The sequence below is a fragment of the Podarcis melisellensis genome, assembly GCF_964234715.1.
Source record: "Podarcis melisellensis genome assembly, chromosome: 3".
NCBI lineage: Eukaryota > Metazoa > Chordata > Lepidosauria > Squamata > Lacertidae > Podarcis > Podarcis melisellensis.
This window is the reverse complement of record NC_138530.1, coordinates 115,218,234-115,240,756: the sequence shown is the minus strand read 5'-3', so window position 1 is coordinate 115,240,756 and position 22,523 is coordinate 115,218,234. Positions and strand designations below refer to the sequence as shown.

At 38.8% G+C, this 22,523-nt stretch overlaps 1 protein-coding gene across 4 annotated transcripts in view; it reads left to right on the top strand.

Moving 5' to 3' along the window:
* The window catches only part of AFTPH (aftiphilin), a 40,163-nt gene that overhangs the window by 13,209 nt on the left and 4,431 nt on the right, over nt 1–22,523 (top strand). For 2 of the 4 annotated variants that reach the window (XM_081906146.1, XM_081906147.1), the window contains exons 3-9: nt 6,605–6,753; nt 7,301–7,427; nt 7,940–7,996; nt 8,808–8,930; nt 13,054–13,114; nt 14,473–14,556; nt 17,534–17,657. In XM_081906146.1, coding sequence (XP_081762272.1) covers nt 6,605–6,753; nt 7,301–7,427; nt 7,940–7,996; nt 8,808–8,930; nt 13,054–13,114; nt 14,473–14,556; nt 17,534–17,657 — 725 coding nt within the window. Of the gene's footprint in view, nt 1–6,604; nt 6,754–7,300; nt 7,428–7,939; nt 7,997–8,807; nt 8,931–13,053; nt 13,115–14,472; nt 14,557–17,533; nt 17,658–22,523 lie in introns of those variants that run through there. The other 2 variants (XM_081906148.1, XM_081906149.1) reach the window with 2 other exon arrangements.

The window sequence follows — 22,523 nt, the reverse complement described above, 5'->3', positions numbered from 1 at the left end:
AGTTTTCCACCAAAGCTTGGATTTAGGGTCACTTTTCTCTCAGAAACCAGTAGTAGAAGAGGCTTTCTGCTAGCAGGATGCACATTTAGGATCCAAGCCATTTTAATGGGAAATTCAATGTTCACGTGTTCCATTAGCATAGTAATATAGGCACCTTAGTACATAATTTATATAGCTGAAAGCCATGTTTCAGAAATGAAAGACTGTTTAAAACCAATTCTGTCACACACACACACCCTCATGGTAGCTGCAGAAATCACTGAGGTCTCCTTGCTCACCAGTTGAGTATTTCTGCTGCTATATGTAGCATGAAGGTTTTGATATATAAAGCCTTAAACAGCTCAATACCTAAAGGAGTTCATCTCCCCATATGAGCTAACCCAGATCCTGCAATCATCATCTGAAGCCCTTCTTGGTGTGTTCCCTCCCCAAGAATTCCAGAGGGTGACAACATGAAAATGGGCCTTTTCTGTAATGACTCCCTATTTGCAGAATGCTCTCCCCCAAGGAGGCTCACCAACGTCTTCATTACACACCCTTAGGCTCCATGTGAAAACATTACTTTTCACCCAGAGCTTTGGCTAATTAAACAATCTTAGGTGTTTAACTGTTGTGGGGGGCCAGGAGTTATTGTTTTGTTTCTTATTATGCTAAGTTTTTAAAATAAAAATACTGTAAACTGCCCTGTGATCCTTGGATGTAGGGTGGTATATAAATTTAATTAATAATAATAAGCAGAAGTTGTTGGCAATGAGTAGAAAGTTTCATCCAGCTGAATATGACTCTGAATGTTGGCAGGGAGCCAACAGATATACATGATATGATTTCAACCAAATCTGTGAATTGGCACTTGAGACCAGATCATATTTCACTACAGCTGGCTGGCCACCTCTTCATATCATTGGTTTTAAATTCCTCCTTGCAAAGGCATCAGAGCAATTTTAAATTAAAACCTCAGTTTTTTATCAATAGTGTTAAAAATACAGTAGGCCTTCTGTTTGGTTATCCTGACAAATAGGTCAATGGATAGTGGATGCAGGAAGTCTGAAATGTTTACCATTCAATTAGATTTAAATTAATCCAAATGATGAATGTAATTCATTTTTACTTATTAAAACATCTATATGCTGCTTTCAGAAATATCTGAAGTTGTTTACATAAGAAAAATGACAATTTGCTAAGCTGACTGGGGTGATGGGGATTATAGTCCAACAACATCTGGGGATCCAAGTTTGAAGACTTCAGTGCAAGAGAGTTACTTACTTTTAGGCAAAAGATAGATAGCTTCTTTATATTTTTTTATATTCACTTATATAAATGGAGTTTTATGCTGGAACCATAATCATAATGATTGAGTAATGCTAATCTGAGAGAAATGTTTAACTCTGTATCATATTTATCAGCTTCTTTGCTAGTAGCTGTTCCCCTGATCAAAAGCAACCCATGGCTGGAAAACAGTATTTTTTTAGCCAGCATCATTATGACTAACCAGGAAGTAGAAACAGAAAAATTCTGTGCTATCACAAAATTCTCAGAGCATTTGATGCTAAAAAGAGAAGGAACCCATTCCAACCTTGTGATATAGTCTCCAGTTCATTAATTCTTTTGCAAATGGGCCTTGACTGATTTTTCCCCCCTCCAGATCTGCCGAAAGTAATGCCATTTCTAAGATAATCAGGTGTTAATTGAGCTTTAAGAGAAGATCCATAACTTATAATAAGTTAGCATATAGAGTTTATATGTAGCTGCCAAATTAAACTTTAGTTAAATAAATCTTTGCTTAGAGCAGTGTTTTTCAACCACTATTCCACGGCACACTAGTGTGCTGCGAGATGTTGCCTGGTGTGCCGTGGGAAAAATTGAAAAATTCGAAAGATTTAAAAATAAAGTATTTTATAATTTTTCATATTTCTGTTTACTTACTATTTCATAATAAAGTAATTATAAAATACTTTCTTTGTGTTTATTTGATTCCTATTCAAGAGAATTACTTTATATATAGTCAATATAGGCACAGAGTTAATTTTTTTAACATTTTCTAATGGTGGTGTGCCTCGTGATTTTTTTCATGAAACAAGTGTGCCTTTGCCCAAAAAAGGTTGAAAAACACTGGCTTAGAGCACAACTTTCATTGAAAAGTATTCAGACTGAGACTTGGTATAAAATAGTTCTCAAACTCCCTTTGTTCTAGATGCATTTTGTACAGGGAATTTCATTAGTGGGTGCAGTTTCTGAGCACTGAGCGCAGTACTGTGCCTAAGTTTTCAGTTTAAAACTGCAGAGTGGAAGGAAGGGAGGAACTTTTTCTGCCTCCCAACTTCCAGCTCCTTTCTGAAGACCCTCTTAAGAATACTAGGGGGTGGTCAGGGGAAGGACTAGACCATGTGAAAAATGAACATAATATTTTAGTTGCAGTTCATTCATTTTCAGCTTTGTGTTCTCGTTATAAAAAAGTGTGCCTAGACATTCCATTGTTCCACCCATAACCTAGGTTTAAGGTGCCATTTAGCTCCTAGTTTTCATATCTTAGTTTCTTACGCTGGTTCTCAGACTTCTCAACTCAAGAGCCAGAATAAAATATATGAGGAGGAGTAGGAAATTGTAAAAAGGATGCAACCTAAGACATAGCAGTCTAAACTTCAAAGAGAGAGAGGGAGGTCAGCATAGAGAGAAAGACACAGGGATGGTGTGAGAAGCTGGTGGTCCCTTACTCTATCTGTCTTAATCCATGCAAACCGCTCTCAAAAACCTGAGTTGCATCTAAACTTCCAAAAAGTTAAAGTGTTTTGTGTTTATCTGTTGCTTACCGTATTTTTCGCTCCATAAGATGCACTTTTTCCCTCTTAGAAACTAAGGGGAAATGTCTGTGCGTCTTATGGAGCAAATGTGTGGCCTCTGGGGCTGGGGGAGGGACCCGGGCTTCCCCTGCAAGCTCCAGGAGCGGAGGCAAGGTTGCACGCAACCTTGCTGCCACTCCCGGACTGGTTCTGTGGTCGGGGGAAGCTTGGGCTTCCCCGCCCCCAGCCCTACAAGCTCCAGGAGCGCTCCCAGACCTGTTCTGGGGGCTAAAAACCAAGCCAAGGCACTGTGCCTTATTGTCCAGTGCGCCTTAGGAGCGAAAAATATGGTAACTGAGTACTGTGGGTATAGTTCTATGCCATTTAGTACTAATCAATAAAATAAGTCCCATTTATCATTGTCAATTTATTTTTATACCACATTTCCCAGAAGTAAATCTGTCCTACAAACAGTTTACACAAAAATTAAAGTCTTAATGCAGTAATACAATAATAATAATACATAATAAGATATACAGTATCACTGCAACATAACACCATGTAATTAATTACCAACAGTTTACAGTTCATTTAACACACACAAAAATTAAGAAAGTCCTGTATACAGCTTGCCAGTAAGTCAAGTCAAAGTACCCATTAAGCCAAAGGTTCCCAACCTTTTTGGTACAGTGGCCCACATGTCCAAATTTACTCAGTATGATGACCCATTACTTTATTGTCTCCTGAATTTTGGGCTTCCAGAACTCCTCATATCGTAGTCAATTTTAAAATTGCTCCCCATCCTCCTCCGTCCTGTGCCCCATCCCCCTTGAATTTGCGATTAACTTTTTATTTAAGGGGTTTAATTTTAAAAAGTTAATAAAAGTTTAAAATACATAAAAAAATAAGTGTTTATTTTACAGGTGTTGTTTTATACTTGGAGTTTTTAAGAATTAAAACCAAGGTGGTGAGGCATAAGACAAAATTAGAGAGAGCAGTAATTGCTGCTGCTTCCCCCATGCTGCAAAAATCCAAACCCACCTCATGCTTACGATGGGAGGTCAACTATGTCCTGCTGTTCCTCATTGTAGAGCTCAAACAATATAATTTTTCTATACAGACACCCACACTTCTTTCTGCTACTTTCTAATAACGGGAAGCATTCCCTTGTACTAGGAAAATATAAAAGGTGGCCACATTACTCTTGCATGCAAATAGAGCACACACATGCACTCCCCATATGCATACAGACAACAGACACACATACCCCCCTCTTTCATATGTTTCTATATATACATCACATACACAGAAGCACATACAGTATATGCCTCCCTCTCTGCCCATGTGCATACATACCCCCCCACACACCACACAAACCTCTCCTTCTCTGCCCAAGTGCATCTCTTGTCCCCACCACACTCACATACATACACACCCCTTTCTTTCACATGCACAGACGCACCACCAATATGTATCTCACCAACAATTGTGCAATTGTTCTCAATCACAAACACACATTGCTTGAGAAAAAAAACCCAACTCTGTCAGAAAAGGGGCAAAGGAAGCTCCTGCCACCAGCTGCGCCTGGCTGGCAGCAACAGCATCCTGAGCATGCGGGGAAAGCCTCATCATTCCTTTCCGCCCCAGCCTTCCTTTTAAAAAGTACTATATTTTTCGCTCTATAAGACGCACCAGACCACAAGACGCACCTAGTTTTTGGAGGAGGAAAACAAGAAAAAAAATAGTCTGAATCTCAGAGGCCAGAACAGCAAGAGGGATCGCTGTGCAGTGAAAGCAGCAATCCCTCTTGCTGTTCTGGCTTCTGGGATAGCTGCGCAGCCTGCATTCGCTCCATAAGACGCACACACATTTCCCCTTACTTTTTAGGAGGGAAAAAGTGAGTCTTATAGAGAAAAAAATACGGTAAGTGGCTGGCAGGCAGCAGTGGCAAGAACAAAGATGACAGTGCTCCTCACTGGATCATTCTGACAGGGCAAAAGCACTGAAAACTGCAACCAATTTGCACTTGCAACCCACTTGCAGGCCATGACCCTTCAGCAGCCTAAAGCTGTTCTCTGCGTGTAGACCCTGAATAGTCAGGTTGATCACTCCCCCACCAATATACCATACCAACATACCACAAAGATGCCTTGGTATGGACTGGCCTTGCTTAACAGCAATGGGTTGCAGGCATGCTTCTCCCCCGAAGGATATGAGTAGATGCATATCTACTCATCAGTGAGTCATCACAGCCCTCTTTAATGGTTCTGGTCAGCAATTTGGGGCTAGGGGTGACCCAATTTTATTTTTCTTCTTTCAAAGCAATTGATCAGCTGCTGTCAAATCTGAGAGTCCAACTTCATGTGGCTATCCCATGTTGTATTGGGACACTGAAGTTACTGAAGGGCTGTTGAGACGTGATGCTTTCAAGCAGTGTGAAATGCTGTTTATATACTACTATAGACAGTAGTGTTCAAATAGGAACTGTGATCGTCACTGAGAGAACTGATGAAAGTCAGTGTTGACATGGTGACTGTATGGCATCAATGTTCTGAGCAAAATGCAATGTCTCGTAGAGCATGCCAGCTGCTTTATCTCAGGCATACATAGTAGTTCTTTACCCAATCGTTACTGTAGTGTAAAGCATGCAGAACAGTTAACTTGTGATTGCTTTCTGTTATACTTATTCAATGCACAGTGTGATCATCTATGAAAATTTGGCCTTTGCACAGTGCATGTTTGAAGTTTACTGCTTTGACACAAAAGCTAGATGGGATTCTTAAAAGCAAAATAAAAATCTTAATGTGGAATCTTTAAAGGGGTAACTTTGTGGCACTGTATTTCCAACTAAGTGGTTAAAGTTCTAAAGATATTGATATGATTTTTCTCTTTGAAACTCAATGCATTTTCATCTTTAACCTCTCCCCACAGACATAACATGATTTCATGAGCAAAGGATGTTTGTATGTCCCCATATCTGACTGAAGTGTTGAGGCCAACAACTCTCCTGAAATCAATTTAAGGCAGAAGTAAAAACAGGAAAGAGGCAAAGCACAAAGGCTGCTGAGATTGTTGATGTTGTTATTTCTATTATTATTATTTCAATACAGCTTTATATTTTATAGAACAAATCTCAAAGCAGTTTACAACACATTAAAATATCAAATACAGCAATCTAGGAAAAAACCAAATCCAAGCTTCATAAACTAATTTTAATGCAAGTTGATTCTGTGGAAATTGAAAGTGTAGTTAACACTCACAGGCATCCACAGAACGTGAATGGCCAAAGTCATTGAGCGGAAATTTGTGTTTGGCAGAATCCTGTGTGTCTCCTTGTCCTTGACTTTGCAGTTCATATCTGCGCCAGGATAGGGGACGGTGCCCTTCTCAACTCCGATTTGGGAGTTGGGAAAGGGGGCAGGGAACTTCTCCAAAGTGTGGGAACTTACTTGCACGACTCTCTAGCTTGAAATGTAAAGGGAGAAGTTGCTTTGGTGCTGAGCTGCCACCCCAAGAGGGGTGTCTTCACAGCACCAAAAGGGAATCTTCATTCTTCATTCTAGAGATGAGTTGCACCTCCAGACTGGAGAAAGAAATGGGGGTTTGTCTATTTGCCCTCACCAGAGAGCAATAGGGCACTTGTGAGTGGAATTGAGGCCCACTGATTAGTTATTTCCCAAAGCTATATCCATTTATTTGCTTGCTTGCTTTGTTTGATCTGTGCTTAGGAAATCATATCTAAAGTTTATAATTTCATATTCCCCTGACTTTTAAAAGCGGTAATTTGCATAATTTTCAACAAGTTGGTTTTGTCTGTTCTGATGCAGACAAAGCTGCTAAGTCGTCTAGAACGAATATTTGAAGCCTGTTTTCCTCCTGTAACTGTCTCTGAAATGGAAGAAGAGATTGCTCCTTTAAATCTCTTGTTGGAAATGGGTAATAAACCTGGGAGGACAGAGGAGACCTTGTCACAAAGGTATGGACCATTTTTAAATGTGATACATACACAGAAGCATGCAAGCTTTCAGTGATGTTTTCTGAGGGTGTATAGCAGTAATCCTCTAATGGCTGAAACATCAATGGATTTTTAGTTACTGCTTGCATTTTGTTTTCTTTTAAAAAGCATAGTTCAGTGTGGTTAGTTTTTAGTGACTGCTTTTGCTGCCACAGAATAATCTACTTGGTGGGTTTTTGTTGTACTTTAAGTGATGTGCAAATGAGGTAGTTAAATAGGATGTGGCTTATTACTTACAGTTATATTATTTATTAATATGTTGAATTCCAAGTAGACATCATTCTGTTTGCTACAGACATCGTTTTCTAATTATAAGTTAGAAAAATAATTGTTCTGAGAACCTTATACCACTGTTATCTCCCTAGAGGTTTGGTGTTTGGGCTTGTGTTTAATGGTTATAGTGTTATATGCCAGTCATTTAAAGATGCAGATTGAAGTGGTTAAAGCTGCTGAGTTTTAGCATTTCCTCCTCTTCACTGTTTCACTTGATGTATAACTGACTATGTAGGGAACTGCTAGATGTGTGGACAGAGCTTCAGGATATCCACGATGCATATGGATTGAAATATCAGTGGGGTGGCTCCCTCAGCAACAAAAAACTCCTCTGCTCTCTGGGAATCGACACAAGAAACATCGTGAGTTATCCGCAAAGCCAACTAACCAACAATTTCTTCCATTCTATTGGTACACAAAATAAGTGTGCGATATTATTCCTAAGAATGTTGTTGTTTATATTAAAATGTATTTATTCTATCAGTTGCCCAAAATCTGTTACTCTTATGTGACATACAAAAATGACAAACAATTTCAAATTGTCCATGTAATTTTATATAGTAGCAGTTATGCTAAAACAATCATTTCTAAATTTGAGAATAAGTCTAAAAATCATGACAAGCAGCAATTAATACTAAATGCTACATCAGATAGTCAGGGACTCTTCAGAGGGGGGTGAGTGGGATTCTGGGGGCAGATGAGGAAGGGATAGTCTCATGTCATGAGTAGAACACAGCTCACATGACATTGACTGCAACCCAAAGATACTGCATGAAAATAGCTAACCATTGACCCAAAAATGAGTCTTGAGGCTAACTGGACTTCACAAATAAAATGTTTCAGTCTAATCAGATGGAAATTTCTTTTGTCTTAGCTCTTTACAGGTAACAAGAAGCAACCTGTTATAGTGCCCATGTATGCAGCAGGATTGGTAAGTTTTTTAACTGTTTTAGGCAGTTTCCTTAGAAAGCCTAGAATTATCTAAACTTTCTTGTCAGAAGTAATTGTAGATTTGGTATAATACCTACAGCATGTTTTATAGTCCATAAAAAGAATGATAAGTATTTTGGTTGTTACTTAATATTTTAGCAAACTAGATAGATCTTAATTTTGTTAAACTATATTTAGAGACACTAATATCACACACTTTGACTGTGGCTGGGCAGAAATGGGTAACAAATTCCTTTATGTTCCCTCCCTTATAGTCGCTTTCAACCATTTGTCCTTTTTTAGCTTTTTAAGTTATGTATGGTATAATCATCTTTTATTTATTAGTTTTTATCCTTTATCTGTTTTAAGTCTTATGTGTTCAATTTATCTGTTTCTTTTATCTTATGCTGGTCTGTGACCAAAATAAAGTTTGTACTGATGCTAACAAATTTATAAAATCATTGTACGGCACCCCAGTGTTTTCTCTTGGATTGAAGATCAAATAGTTCTGAACTACAATAAAATCAAAATAGTTCTGTAATACAGTAAATTTGGTTAGAAAATCAAAAAGTTCTATACTGCAGTATTTTGTCCCTAAAACAAATTAAGAGTGGCTTTTTGTCATTTCTTTAACGTGAATTATAAAAGTAAACTTTAAATAATAATGCTAAGTAGTCAATCAGGGGAATATACAAAAGTGAATCCAGCATTATCGTTGGAAGAATAATTGTTTGTTTCTTTGTGGTTTGACTAATTTTTGTTTTTCCTAAAGGGTGGTATTTGAGCAGATTCTGTGATGTCTTAATTTCTAGGGTATGTTAGAGCCTACAAAGGAACCCCTGAAACCAATATCTGCTGCAGAGAAAATAGCTTCCATAGGACAGACTCCACTTGCATCACCAGAGATGAATATATGTACAACTGATCAGTTCCAGGTAAAAAATAATAATGTTTTGTGGCATCGATGCCACCATTAATGGCTCTGGGCATATGCCTGTTCAGAGCTCATTAGTTTGGGGTGGGCGGACTGTTGCTTCTCTTGACAACTTGTATAGTGCACCAACGTCCCCGCTCCGCCCTGCCTTGAGGTCTTGCCCTCATGCCTGAAGAGTCTCATAGCTAGATCTCTGGCTGACTGCCAACAGAGAGGAGGCTCACACCTGCAAAAGGCTGTAGTGAGTTCTTCTGCCTCAACACTTTCTAATAATCTATAGCGAATGAGCTGTCCTGACCATACAATATACCTAAAAAACAAGCTTCCAGTAGATTAAAATGGTTATTTTCCTATACCTCTTCTTATGAATTTGCCCTTTTCAGTTTTAAGGCTGTTGTGATACTTATAGAAATCACATGCAAAGATTTTAATCCTTTCCCTATTGGTTTTAACCCTCTTGTGCATTTGAAAGACGTGCCAGAGTTTAAAAAAATAACACTTTCTATCCTTGAATGTTTTTCCCTCTCCTGCATTTAGATAAAGATTATCTTTCCTAGTCCTGTTAAATTCTAGATGATTGGAAAAAGAACAAGTGATTGGAGGAAGTGATCTATAATCTACTTTAATTGAAATTTTGAACATAACCAAAAGGGATAATTGATACCACTTATTTTGTCGGTTTACATCTCTTGTGTTTAAAACCAAAAAAGGGTATCCAAACAGTAGGATGATCAGACTTGCTTCTTTCTATAGGAGTATGCAAACTACTGAATTTTGCAGAACATGCCTCTAGAGCAGGCCTGCACAGCGTACATGGGTCACTTGCAACCTTCCAAAGGATTTTGTGCAGCTTGTGAAAAATGCTTTGTCCATGCCCGGGGAGCTGAGCACTCATCTTGCCCAGTCTCCCTGTTGCCCACCCTACCCATCTCTCATTGCAGGCAGCTCGCTCTCTCCCCTTGAGGCGGAGGCGGCTGTGCCTCACGCACCTCACGCTTTCTCATCAAAAGCAACCTTCAAGTCTCAAACAGGACCTAGAAAAGCCCCCTTGCTGCACAACACCTGCCCTCCTCGTGAATCCTTCCTGAGCCCCAATGAGGAAGGAAGGAAGGAAGGAAGGAAGGAAGGAAGGAAGGAAGGAAGGGGGAAAACTTGGAGGGAAGGCTGCTGAGAGAAAAGCCCTAGATGCAGCCATGTGCTAGCCAACAGGAAAACTCCCTACCCAACTGAGGTCATCCCCTGGGAAACGGCAGCAGTGCTCCCCAAAGGGAGCTTCCTTCTGCCTCCAGCTGAGCCCTCCACGGACCCCCCCATAAGCACCCTTACAGATCAGCAGGGTGGGGGAGAAACATGGCACCCAAAGGACCCACCACTGGAAGCTGTCAATGCCATGGTGGCCATGCCAAAGAGGAGGCCACTGAGGGGCACTGAGACATTGAACCACAAAGAAGGAAAACCTGCGGGCCACTAAACCAACCCGCTGGCAGATTCCCACCTCCCCTCCGCAGTTGAGGTTGCCCCCCCTCCAAGAAACAACAAGAAGTCCAAGTGGACAGTAGGGACACCAAGAACAAAAAGGGAGGGGGAGAGGTAGAGAGAGAGAGAGAGAGAGAGAGAGAGAGAGAGAGAGAGAGAGAGAGAGGGGAGGCAGAGAAAGCAAGAAAAGTACCAACAACGATGAGAAAAAATACTTTTATTTTGGCCCATACCTACTGCCAAGTTGTGCAGGTTTGCTCTAGAAGTAGTTCTGATAAAATATTGCTATTTTTAATTCCATTCCCATTTGGAACAAATATTACAACAATATTTTTTTCCATGAAACATTAACATATATATTTTTTAAAGTCTGATAGCTAGAATTAGATCTACATAACAAACTGCTTGACTCACCCTACCTGATCCAAAGCATTGTGTTGAAATTATGCATGATGTATGCGTTTTCTTGCCAGTTTTGGATATGTTCAGAATATCTAGCGCTGGCACATAAATTTTCCTAGTTGTCACCAAATGTTTCAGGAGATGTGTAGATCGCTGAACAGGTTAGATGAATGGGGTGAATAGACTGTGTGCCTCTCAGCAGAGGACATCCATAATAGCAGGTTGGGAAATCTCTTTGTGATTTCTGTGTGTGTATTTCAGTGGCTAGCCCTTTGGTAAGTTAGAGCTCTAGTGTTTTATAAAAGTAAGCTTCAGAACAACTTCACATGCAAGTCTTAGAATCTCTCCTATCATAATTGAAAATTTGTGTAGAATGGTCGGTAAATCTCCTCAGCTGCGCTTTTGTCCATTGCATTTGCATTATTTAGATTGTTCTCTATGCTGCAATCATTATGAGCAGCAACAAGAGATGTAATGAAACAATCTGTTGGCACACTTTGATCCGACCTTGCTTTGATGCCTGTTCAAAAAAAGGTGATTCTGCAGTTCACTATGAATGTATAAAAGTAGAGGTAGCAAAAAGTAGACGGGCAGCAGAAAATAAAGAGAGGCAAGCCTGTTTATGGTAATAACTAGAAGGCTTATTCTTGTAGATAATAATGAAAACTGCAGATAAAAATTATGAAAATTGTCACTTTATTAGGATTCGAAGATACCACTTCAGAAAGGAATTCCAATAAGAGTTTTTGCCTTTTTAAAAAAAGATTTAAGTACTGTATTTTTTGCCCTAAAGGACGCACCGTCCCATAAGGCGCACCTAGTTTTTTGGGGGGGAAATAAAGGGGGGAAATTATTTCCCCCCCAGCCGCGGGGCTGGGGCGGGGGAGGCCCGAGCTTCCCCCGACCCCAGCCCCCAAACAGGCAGCTCTCTGCAAGCCGTGGGAGCCCAACGCTGGCTCCCGCTGCTTGCGGAGAGGTCCGCGAAGCCTGGACGCGCTGATCTCAGCGCGCGCAGGCTTCAGCATGCAGGCAACTCTCCGCAAGCAGCAGGAGTGCTCCCGCTGCTTGCGGAGAGGTCCGCGAAGCAGGTGCACACCGACCCCTCTCGCTCTCCAGGCTTCAGCGAAAGCCTGCATTCGCCCCATAGGACGCACACACATTTCCCCTTCATTTTTGGAGGGGGAAAAGTGCGTCCTATAGGGCGAAAAATACGGTATAAACCAGCTTATGGCTCTCCTTTTGCGTAGAGAAATTGGATAAGAAGTACCTTCAGACAGGCCCCCCCCCCATTCTTGCCACAGCTTCCACACTTCAGTCCCTAAACCAATAGATTTAGTATACGTGTCTGTTGATTATATATGCCTGTTGGTTTAGGTTTGCCCATTGATGTGCAACCAAATAATACTTTTAGTTATTAATAACTTGACAATTATTTTAAGATTAAATGATTATTTAAAGAGGATCCCACTGAGCCAGTTTTATCCGTCTGATGTTGCATATAACAGTTAAGTTGCGTTGTAAGTGACTTTAAGGGTTTTCAAAGCTGCAAAACTGATGATGCTGTTACAGGCAGAGGGGTTTTCAGATGGAACTCACCAGAACTGAGTTCCAGCACCTCTTTGTAGCATGCTGGTAGCTGTATAGAGAAACGGCGCCCAGAGCTGCGTGCCGGAGGCTTCAGCTGCATGGTGCTTGTGGCTTTGTGTTGGAGGCCATGGGGTCGCATCAGAGGTAACATCGTAACGCATCCACAGCGCTGCCCCCCAAAAAAGCGTTCTTCTCCCCCTAAAAAAAAACTCATCAACTTAGGGTTGTCCGTCAAAAAAATGAGGAGTCCCTGCACTTCTTTTTCTAGGAAAAAAAAGCACTGGTTACAGGTGAGGCTGGTTCTGTTGCTGCTGCCCTGATCTTAAGCATTCCTGCCAGTGTTACCTGCCAGAGTGATAGCTCTGCAATGCTGGCATAATATAATGGCCTGTTTCATTGTATTTTAGCAATATTTGCAACTCCCCATGAAAATTTCCAGACCAGGCAGTCTAGGAACAATCTGTAAACCATAGTTATTCTTAGGTTACATGAAACACTGTTTTTATGACTTCAGTTTAGTTTAGTTATTACCTCTGGCTCATTGTCCTTTGGCTTTTCAATTGTTGCTTTTTTGCTTGCATGCAAAAGAACTTCATGCGACACGTTTTGTTATGCTATGACCTGACTGTAAAATTTGATTTCTGACTTTTCAACTCTAGGAATCTCTACCACCTGTCCAGTTTGACTGGAGTAGCAGTGGCCTTACTAACCCTTTAGATGGTACGTCTCTCCGTAGAGCCTCTAGCACAAGAGCTAGAGTTAAGAAACCTACAAAGTTCAGACAAACATCTCTCTGCTGATTTATTTTATATATATATCTGTGTTTTTGCGCGTGTGTGTGTACATACATATACACACACAAAAAAAACCACAGATAGATATATACACACATACACACACAATTTCTTAACTTTGGAAATTCAGGCTTTCTTTCTGTTTAGTTATGCAGTATTTAAAGCAGTCTGTAGTGTTTAAGAACAAGGTAATACACCATTTTGCTGAATTGGTGTTGCATTCACGCAACCACATTACATGTTCTAAGAATGGAATAGTTAAATAATTTTTGTTTACTTTATAGCTATCACCTCAACAAACCCTTCCCTGTTTAGACTTTTGTAAAGTTTGAAATGGCATAGTCAAGTGTGTAATTGGGCTTGCTTTCAAGCACAGTTTTTAACATAACCTGTTTGCAAAAGGAACAGTTTTTAAATTTTTAGTTTTAAAATGTGCATATATTTTATCAAAGCTTCAAAATCTAAAGGCCTCTAAATTTAAACTAGGGCTAGTAGATAGTGACATAGTTTCTTAGCCATTTGTTAATAATGCTGTTGAACTTGTCATAATTACTGGCCATACCAGTGACCTAAAAACACTGCTATACGATGTTTAAAGATGTGACCACATTTCGGTCCATATCAGAGTGCTGAAGGAAAGCCTGGATGGACTCTCTTGCTGTTGTCTGGTGTCTTATTACTGCAGTCAATTCATCTTGCTTTCTTTTAACAATTTCTTTAAAATATGTATATCTGATTTTTCTGTTTCAGTATTAAAGGGGAACAATGTAGTTTGCCACGAAGGAGCTGGATGTAATGAGAACCATTGTTACAGATATTCATATTTTGTTTTGCTAACCTACTGACAATCTGCTACTTTAAGCTATAGTTACAATTTGTCAGTCTCTTTAAATTATGTAGAGAACATATATGATTTTGAATTAGATGAATAGTTTGGAATTTTAAAAAATGTTTCCCTTTAATTAATCCCTTTAATCTGGATCTCTGGTTCTGTCCATTTTTCTAAACAATGTTGGCTACTTTTTAAGTTATTAGTGTTGAATTCCTTGCTGCATTTGTACATTAGAATGTACACTGACTTGTTAACATCTTTAGAACCTACAAACTAATATTGTAAGCACTATTATGTGAATTCTTTTTTTATATATAAAACAAAACTATGTAATGAGTACTAATTATAACTGGCATGTTCAAGTGTGTGTCTTACCCCCTTTTTACACATAAATCACTCCCTTGGCTTACCTTCTATATGGCTGCCTACCAACACGGTCACTGAATTTCAAGCTAGTGGAGGTTCCACTCTTCTGAACCTTGATTTCTTTGGGCCCGTGGATGACAGTAGCTCTAGCACCACCACCACCATCCCAGGTCAGCAGAGTGCTACACTGCAAATTTAATCTCTTAACATTCTTACTAAAAGCATGAGCCGCATTATGTGACTTTCCTACAAACAAGAAGAATGTCTATGCTCCAGTTTTCTCTTTAAGATGCCCGCCTTCAATAGTTCTCCCTTCTGTCATTTGCCTCCAGTAGTTAGTTAATACTATTTGGTTGGTACTCTAGAATGTTAAGCAAAGAATGGATTTTAAGAAATTTAAGAACTTGAAATGCTTAAAACAATTTTAATTGTGGGCTAAAATCTTGATGTATCCCACTTGAAAATGCAGTTGGAATAAAATCCTAGTATTCCTGAGAATGTTGCTCAGTTGAAAAAAATCTTAAGACTATGATTAATGCACTTGCTTATGGGTCTCATTAATCTTAGTACTTAACATCGTCTGAAGATAACCAGTAGATGGCTGCAATTTCTTCTTGCAGTAATGAAGTTTACAAACAAGAGCTTACACCTAGCTATTTTATAGATAAGCTTTGCTGTTGTCATTTAAGGCAATATAAATGTATTGTAGTTCTGCATGACACTTAATGCCTTAAATATTTTAATCGTTGAGTTGAAAAAACTGCAAATTTAGAAGAAAAGTCTGATTAGTTACAGCATATCTTTTTACAGAACAGTCTGCTTCAGTTTAATTCTCTTGAAAGATAAAGCTGTTTCTCACTTTACCTTGAATTATTAATCTGTTGGGAAATCAGAATGCAAAGAGATGTGGTTACTAAAGGAGTGGCATCTATTAAATCCTGCAGCTGCAGGATTATTGAACAAAGGTGGGGGAACCTGTGTTCCTCCTGATGTTGTGGTTCTTTCAACTCCTATCACTCCCAGCCTGCATCACCAATGACCAGGGATGATGAGAGTCATAGTTCAAGAACATCTGGAGGACCACAAGTTAGTCATTCTGGAACAGAAGATGTGAACACATTTCCCATACCCTTGTACAGTCCTCTGCTTGGAGTTTATGTTTCTTGATAGAGCAGAGTTTTGCCCATGCACTTAAGGGATGGGGAGAACAGGACTCCATTATGATCTGTAGATATTTTTTTCATGGGTGGAAAAATCACGTCCTTGATTTTTTGTGTGTGAGAGAGGGTTCTTATATGTCATTGTCATGATTAATTTTTCACTTCTAGTGTTTATGTTTCAGAACTACTTGATCATATTTTCTGGAAGTCAAAAGTACAGAAACTTCTTGAGTTTTGTATGGTAGTTTGATATAAAACTTCACACACTACTTTTAAATCCATCTATGCATTCCACAGTATTGATGATTATTAGTAGACATTTTTTGGCATCTAGTAAAATACAGTTTGACTACTTCTGATACATTCATTTGAAGTGATTATAAAGAAGGCACCTTATCCTTTATTTTGGGTTTTCATTAGAATATTGTCAACAAATTCACAGATGCCATCATTGCTTGTAGGATTTCTGGCTTGTTTCTTGGAAAGTCATTTGCTTCTAGCCTGCAGCTCTCTGTGTGGGTTATGTATGTAATTTTGTGTGGTGTGTGTGTTTTGCCTAAGCTAGGCGCTTGATCTAAACTTGGTTGCCTAAATTTCCTCAATCTCATTAAGGTTTTTATAAATAAACGCATTTTCTTTAAAAATCCTTTTCTTTTGTTAGCTGCCTTTTAATCATTTTGGTGAAAGGCGGTATATATTTTTTAAAATATATGCATTTAAAATATAGGTATATATTCTTTATGGGTATTAGTAGACACTTTTAGATAATATTGATCTATGGCACTATTTTTTTTTAAGCACTTTAGTGAAATGATTGCAGTATCAGAACATGTAGTGGTAGCAGTTATAATAATCATATGCTAAGGTAATAAATTTCACCTAATGAGTGTAGTTGACAAGTGGCTTGAAAATACAAAGTGCTGCAACATGTTACAAATCCTTCTTAGATATTGGAAATTTCAGTTGTGATTTTTAAAATCTTAAATACTGACAGCTTTATTCAGTGGCATACCTTAATGGGATTTCAGAAGCTTTGTTTCTTGTAATGTTATTATTTCTGTATGTAACTCTTCAGAAGGCCTGGGCCTGTTGTATTTAAGGGTTCTGTAAACATCTGACAGTATTTCAAATGTATTCTGTATTTTAATTTGAGATTTGAACATGGGACTGTTTCAGTTGAATTGATCGCAAGGTTGAAGTGGATATGAGACGCAAGTGCTGCTCCACCTTTGCCTTAACCGAAGGATTCTCTACTTGATCATTCTACGTAACAGATAGTGTCGCCCTTTAACCTTCATATGAATAATTTCTGATGAAAGTTTTGTTGTGGTATATCTTGGAGTCCTCATCAAAATGATTTTTTAAAAATGGGTGTCTTCCCATTTTTGCCATTTTGAACTCCTAGGTGTCTCAGCTTTTTTAAAAAAATTATTAAACCGAATTCCATCAGTTTGTCCAATTATATTACATATTTCTAGAAGCTTGCTTTGAGATATTTCATTGAATCCTGAAATCCACTCTTTCCATAATTGTGTCCAAATAAAAGGTGAGAAACAAATAAGAAGGTTGAGAAATTGTTTATACTTTATTGAAGAGGGTAAAAAAATGGCATGAGGACTTCAAATACTCTCTACTCGTATGTTTTACAGAGACAGTGGAATGGAAATGGAAGTTAAAGAATCAATGTGTAGCAATGAAATAATGTTCTAAATAATAATGTAAAGCCTTGGAGGATTTTGGTGTAAGAAGAAAATGATTATTCAAATTTGCTTTTCGCTCCTGGCTGATATCTTTTATGCCAGTTTTATCTGCAACTCCAATTCTCTGAGTAGTGCATGATGAAAATTAGCAAGTTGTATCTCAATCACATATTAGACATTTAAGTAGCTCAGATGTTTACAGAAGATGGAAATACAGTATCCTAAATTGCAATTGAACATGTGACACTTGTTTCCATCTATCACTGATTATAATTTTATGCTATAAGGTGTGGATCCAGAACTGTATGAGTTGACAACTTCCAAGCTGGAAACCTCCAACTCCACCAGTAAAGTGACTGATGCATTCGCAAAGCTAATGTCCACAGTAGAGAAAGCAAGCACATCAGCAAGGTAAATCACTGTGATTAGTGACCCTTATTATTGGAAGTTAAAGCTTGTTCAGTAACTGCAGCCTAAATATCACCTAATGCATGAGTTCAGTTCCTTGATAGATCTCCTTAGATCTCTATTGCTGTACTAGTATATATTTTTCACAGATTCTATTCTGCTTCTAATGTCACAGTTAAATCCATTGGATTGAAATGAGTTGTCAGAACTGTTGCTTTTAAAGTTTTCAGCCTATCCACAGTGGTATGCAGCCTTCTAGTGGCTCATCTGCACTGCTGAAAGCTCACTTGTAAGCCATAAAGCTGATGATTCCCATGTTATAAACTGTTAGTGACAGCAGGAACGTAGCTTCTAGCTGAAAGCAGAAATTGTCTTCGATGTGAAATGCCTTAACACTTTTGCGTATATATAAACACACTCTATCTCACCCACCCACTCCAGCTACTGCATAATCCCTTTTTGTGTGCAATCCCTTCTTTTGTGCATAGCATAATAAGCAGCCATCACTTATTGACTAACTATTTCTAGGAATCTAGAAACAGAATCTGATTTGTTCCTATGTAGGGAATGGGACGAAAGACTGTGAGTAGGGGTCCACTAGTCTGTAATCTGAAAGGAGGATAATGGACTGTGCTCGGGCTATGCTTGTGTGCATCACACAAATCACATCTGATTTGTGTGTTACACCTATATGTTAAAACATTTATATCCTGCCTTTCCTTTAAAAAGCAAGTATGTAATATAGAATAAAAGTACAACATCGACTTCCTAGGAATGTGTAGCACTCTTGTGAATTGCACATTATGTAGCTCCATGCACAGATACAACATGTGAGATAATTGTGCTGGTTGACAGGTGCTTGGATACTAAAGTAGTGAGTTGTGGCAACTTGCATGTGCTGTGAATACTCATTTTAGCCAAGATTTGAGGTGCTGCAAAACATTGGCTTTCATTCAGTCAGCTCACAAATTCAAAAGTAGCAAGTTGTCATGAGCTAAACTGAAAGTATACAGAGAACAGCTGTAGCAGGGAATGCATGAGGCTATTACAGAAGTTAACAAATGGTACGTGTGTAACTCTTATTGCAAGAGCCCTTTACACATGTAACATTAACTCCTGTAATGGCCTCATTTTCAGAACTATTTCTCTGCTGTGTTACATTCAGCTGTTTGCCACTAGGGGGGAGTGCTAAGCCTTGATGAATCTTTGCTCAGGTCATTTTCAACTTGGCTTTTCATCAGTTCTGATATAAGAAAAGTGAAAATGCAGTGTGTCTTCCTGCTGACACTTTTTATTTTTTGTTTTATTTTTACTTACACTGTAGCCTTCAAAATAGAAAGCTAAAGGCTTCAGTCTTTCATGCCAGAACATTCCTTGCCTCCACTGCTTCTGTACAATGTAGATATTACCCCCCCAAAAGCTTAACCTCATAATATTTTTGCCAAGTGCATAGGGAGTTGAAGACCTCTTTACTTATGCTGACTCTTCATAGGTTTGTAATGATTTGCCTGACCTGACTTTTTCAGATCTGGTAGAGATGGACAAGGAGAAAGGGGGTAAAATGTGAGTGAAGTACCAAAGGCAGGAGGTGGGCACTGAGAGATCATCTTGGTACAAAGATACAAAATTAGCATGAATGCTGCTCTTCCAAAGTACAAGAATTATTTGTTGTGAACATAAGTGTGATACACTATCCTGTGAATGTGTCCTTTATGTTATATTGCCTAATCTACTCTTAGGCATGAGTTGCACATAACATAGATGTTGCACGTGGTGGCAGCTGAAGGAGAGTGTGGTGTTGAATCTTGTTAGACCCTGTCTTTTGCTCATGCCACTGTTAGAGGAAATTTTCAAGGTGGACAGAGACCTTTTATGTACTGTCCTGCTTAGCTTGTCTGTGTGGGTGGAGTTACTATGGAACAGCTGGGACCACGTACAAGTTTCCAGCATTGGACACATCTCAGTTGCTAAATAAATACTCACTTTGAATTAATGTTTATCCTCTAAACCACAAATGCAGCAGGGAGAGAGACAGGGAAAGAAAAACTATTCACAAGGATGTCTATTTAAGCAGGGGGGGTGGTACCTAAAGCAGGAAGAGTTGCCATGTTTAAAATTCCATCTCAGATTGGAATTGTGATTAAAGCCTCTGTGTTGCTTGTTGAAATGAAGGAATTTTAATACATTGTCTTTTTCACTTGAGAAAAAAAATATATCACGATGGCTTATTTCATTTCAAGAATAAATGTTAGAACAGTACTGATTTTATTAATAGAATACTATGCATTCCAAAATAAGGCCCTTCAATTCTTGGCAGCAGCTTCTTGGGACACATGAGAGGCTACAATAGGGAAGAGGGCATAGAAGTCCCATTCCACTTACAGTGTTTTGGATCTGAGCTAATGTATCCTAATTCACACATCTATCAAAGGAAGTTCAGATCTATGACGTAAGTAGAATATGCTTATTAAAGATGACATCAAGACACCAACTCACTCAAATGAGGTTTATTCAGTCCAACCATAGCTGAATGTGACAAAAAACACTGTATTCCTCTTTTCTTTTCTTTTCTTTTCTTTTGGACAGTAGGAATTGTGGGTGTTCCATACAGCCTGTTTATTCACACTGTTTGGTTCTTACCCTTCACTTTCTAGTGCTATTATTATTTTCTAACCACAAAAAGTCTAGTAAGAAAGATGATGAAAAATCCACTGGAAAGTGCATGATAATAACCCCTAGTTGACAATGTCATATCTAGCTTCCACATAATTTGAGATTTCAACAGGGACTGTTGATTTGGCATTCCTTCATGACACCTACCATCATTTTCAAGAGCCTGGCAAATCTTGGAACTGTGTTTGATGATCTGATGAAGTTGATCGTCTTTACATGGACTTTCTTATCTTAACTCATGTAAAACCACTCATTCTACATGCCTGTTTCATAGTTTTGTTTGTCACTTTTTAAATTTTGTTATTTTGAAATGAAATAATGAAATGAAATGAAATAATAATATAATCTCTGCATAAATATATCCAGATGAATACTTAGTAAATAGGCAACATTTTATGGATGAATACTTAGTAAATAGGCAACCCCCTCAGATTTTATGTGAACATAATACACTTGAATTCTCAGTAAATAGCTAGTCTGGAAGCTCGTTGTGTTCACTTTTTCCATGTTGTGCCTCTTTACTATGCTGAAACTTTACCAGTCTGTCTGGGCGTATTACATACTATGCAGCTATCTGCAAACAAGGCAGCCTGGATCAAAGATGTCTGCCTGCCTTCGTTAAACCTATTATCGACAGGTTTTTTTGCTTCTCTCTATCTGGAGTCCCAGGGGCTACATTACAGCCCCCTACATAGCTTCTAATCCCATTTTGCCCAGAAGAAAAATAACAGAACAAAATCATATCTCCCAAGTCCCTGCACCCCCAGAATAGAAAGTGAAATGTCCTGTATGTTAAATAGTTAATTAGTTAGATTTGTTGTTTTACAGATTCAGTGCAGTCTTCTGGTACAGAGTCACTTTGGCCACATTAACTTTAAATCACAGCCATCTAAAAATAAGTATTAAATGGTGCTTTGGAATTAACAGGTTAATCTCTAACTTGCATGAGACCTATAAATGGTCTTTAAGTCATTTGATTAAATAGTTTGATTAAATAGTTAGACTGAGTCCCTCGTCTGTGCGGGCTGTATACAGGATATTTTACTTTCTGTTCTGAAAATGCAATACAATACTGGCACTTGTGAAGTTTGACTTTGAAACAGTATTTTATTAATTAATGTTGTCAGTATACTGTCCTGAAAGTTACCAATATTTGTACCAATTTGTACCATTATTGTTGTCAGTGTGTCGTCTGTCCCCCCCCCCCCCCAATTTTCTAAAGACTGGGTTGAAAGAGATCAGCTCTGCCAGTTCTAGCAGATATTATTATGGAAATATGCTTGTATAGCCTTTCAGATTCACCTTCTTTTGTGGAAAAGTGAATTCTAAGCAGCTAATAAAAATAGTTTCTGCTTTAAGTGCAACACCACGGATGCAGTAGCCCATACACAGTAAACGGATGTGGTGGAATCTCATCTACAAAGAGCCTACTCACTACTGATGTCTGCCTTCAGGCACCTACCCTACAAAACACATGCAGAGAGCAATTTTGCCCAGGAGAGTGGTAGGCTCTGCCTCACTGGGCATCTTCAAGCCGAGACTTGGTTGTTATCTAGTGGGGTTGAACTACCTCTGGATTTCCTACATTATGACTGAAGTTGGATTATGTGGCTTACAAACCCCCTTATTGCCTTTTAGGCTCTTTATGTTTAGAGAAAAGGTGGGTGGGGGAAACATTGTAGGTTCATAAAATTATGCATGATGTCAAGAAAGTGGCTAGAGTTTTCTCCCTCATAATAATAGAACTTGGAGTCATCCAGCGAATTTAATTAGCAGTAGACACAGAAAAAGATAATTAAGTTTTGGAATTCACTACCACAGAATGTGGCTATAACCACTAGCTTAGAAGGCATGAAAAGGGAACTAGACAAATGCCTGGCGATATCAATGGCTCTGGGGCATGATACTGTATTCCTTACTCTGTTTTTTCTGCTAAGATGTACAGTAGGAATTGTGAACCCAGAACCCAGTTTCAGAGGGCAGTTTGCTGCTGAAGACCAGTTGTTGCAGAAAAGGTCTACTACCTTCAAGCTATGCTCATAACCATCCAAATGCCTTTGGGAAACCCACTGTGGGAAGCATGAAAGTGAGCTAGATGTTCTTATGTTAATAAACTTAGAAGAAACTGGTGCTACACAAGCACACATGCTAGAATGGAAAGTAGGTTTTATACATGGTTGGTCAAGGGAGTATGAA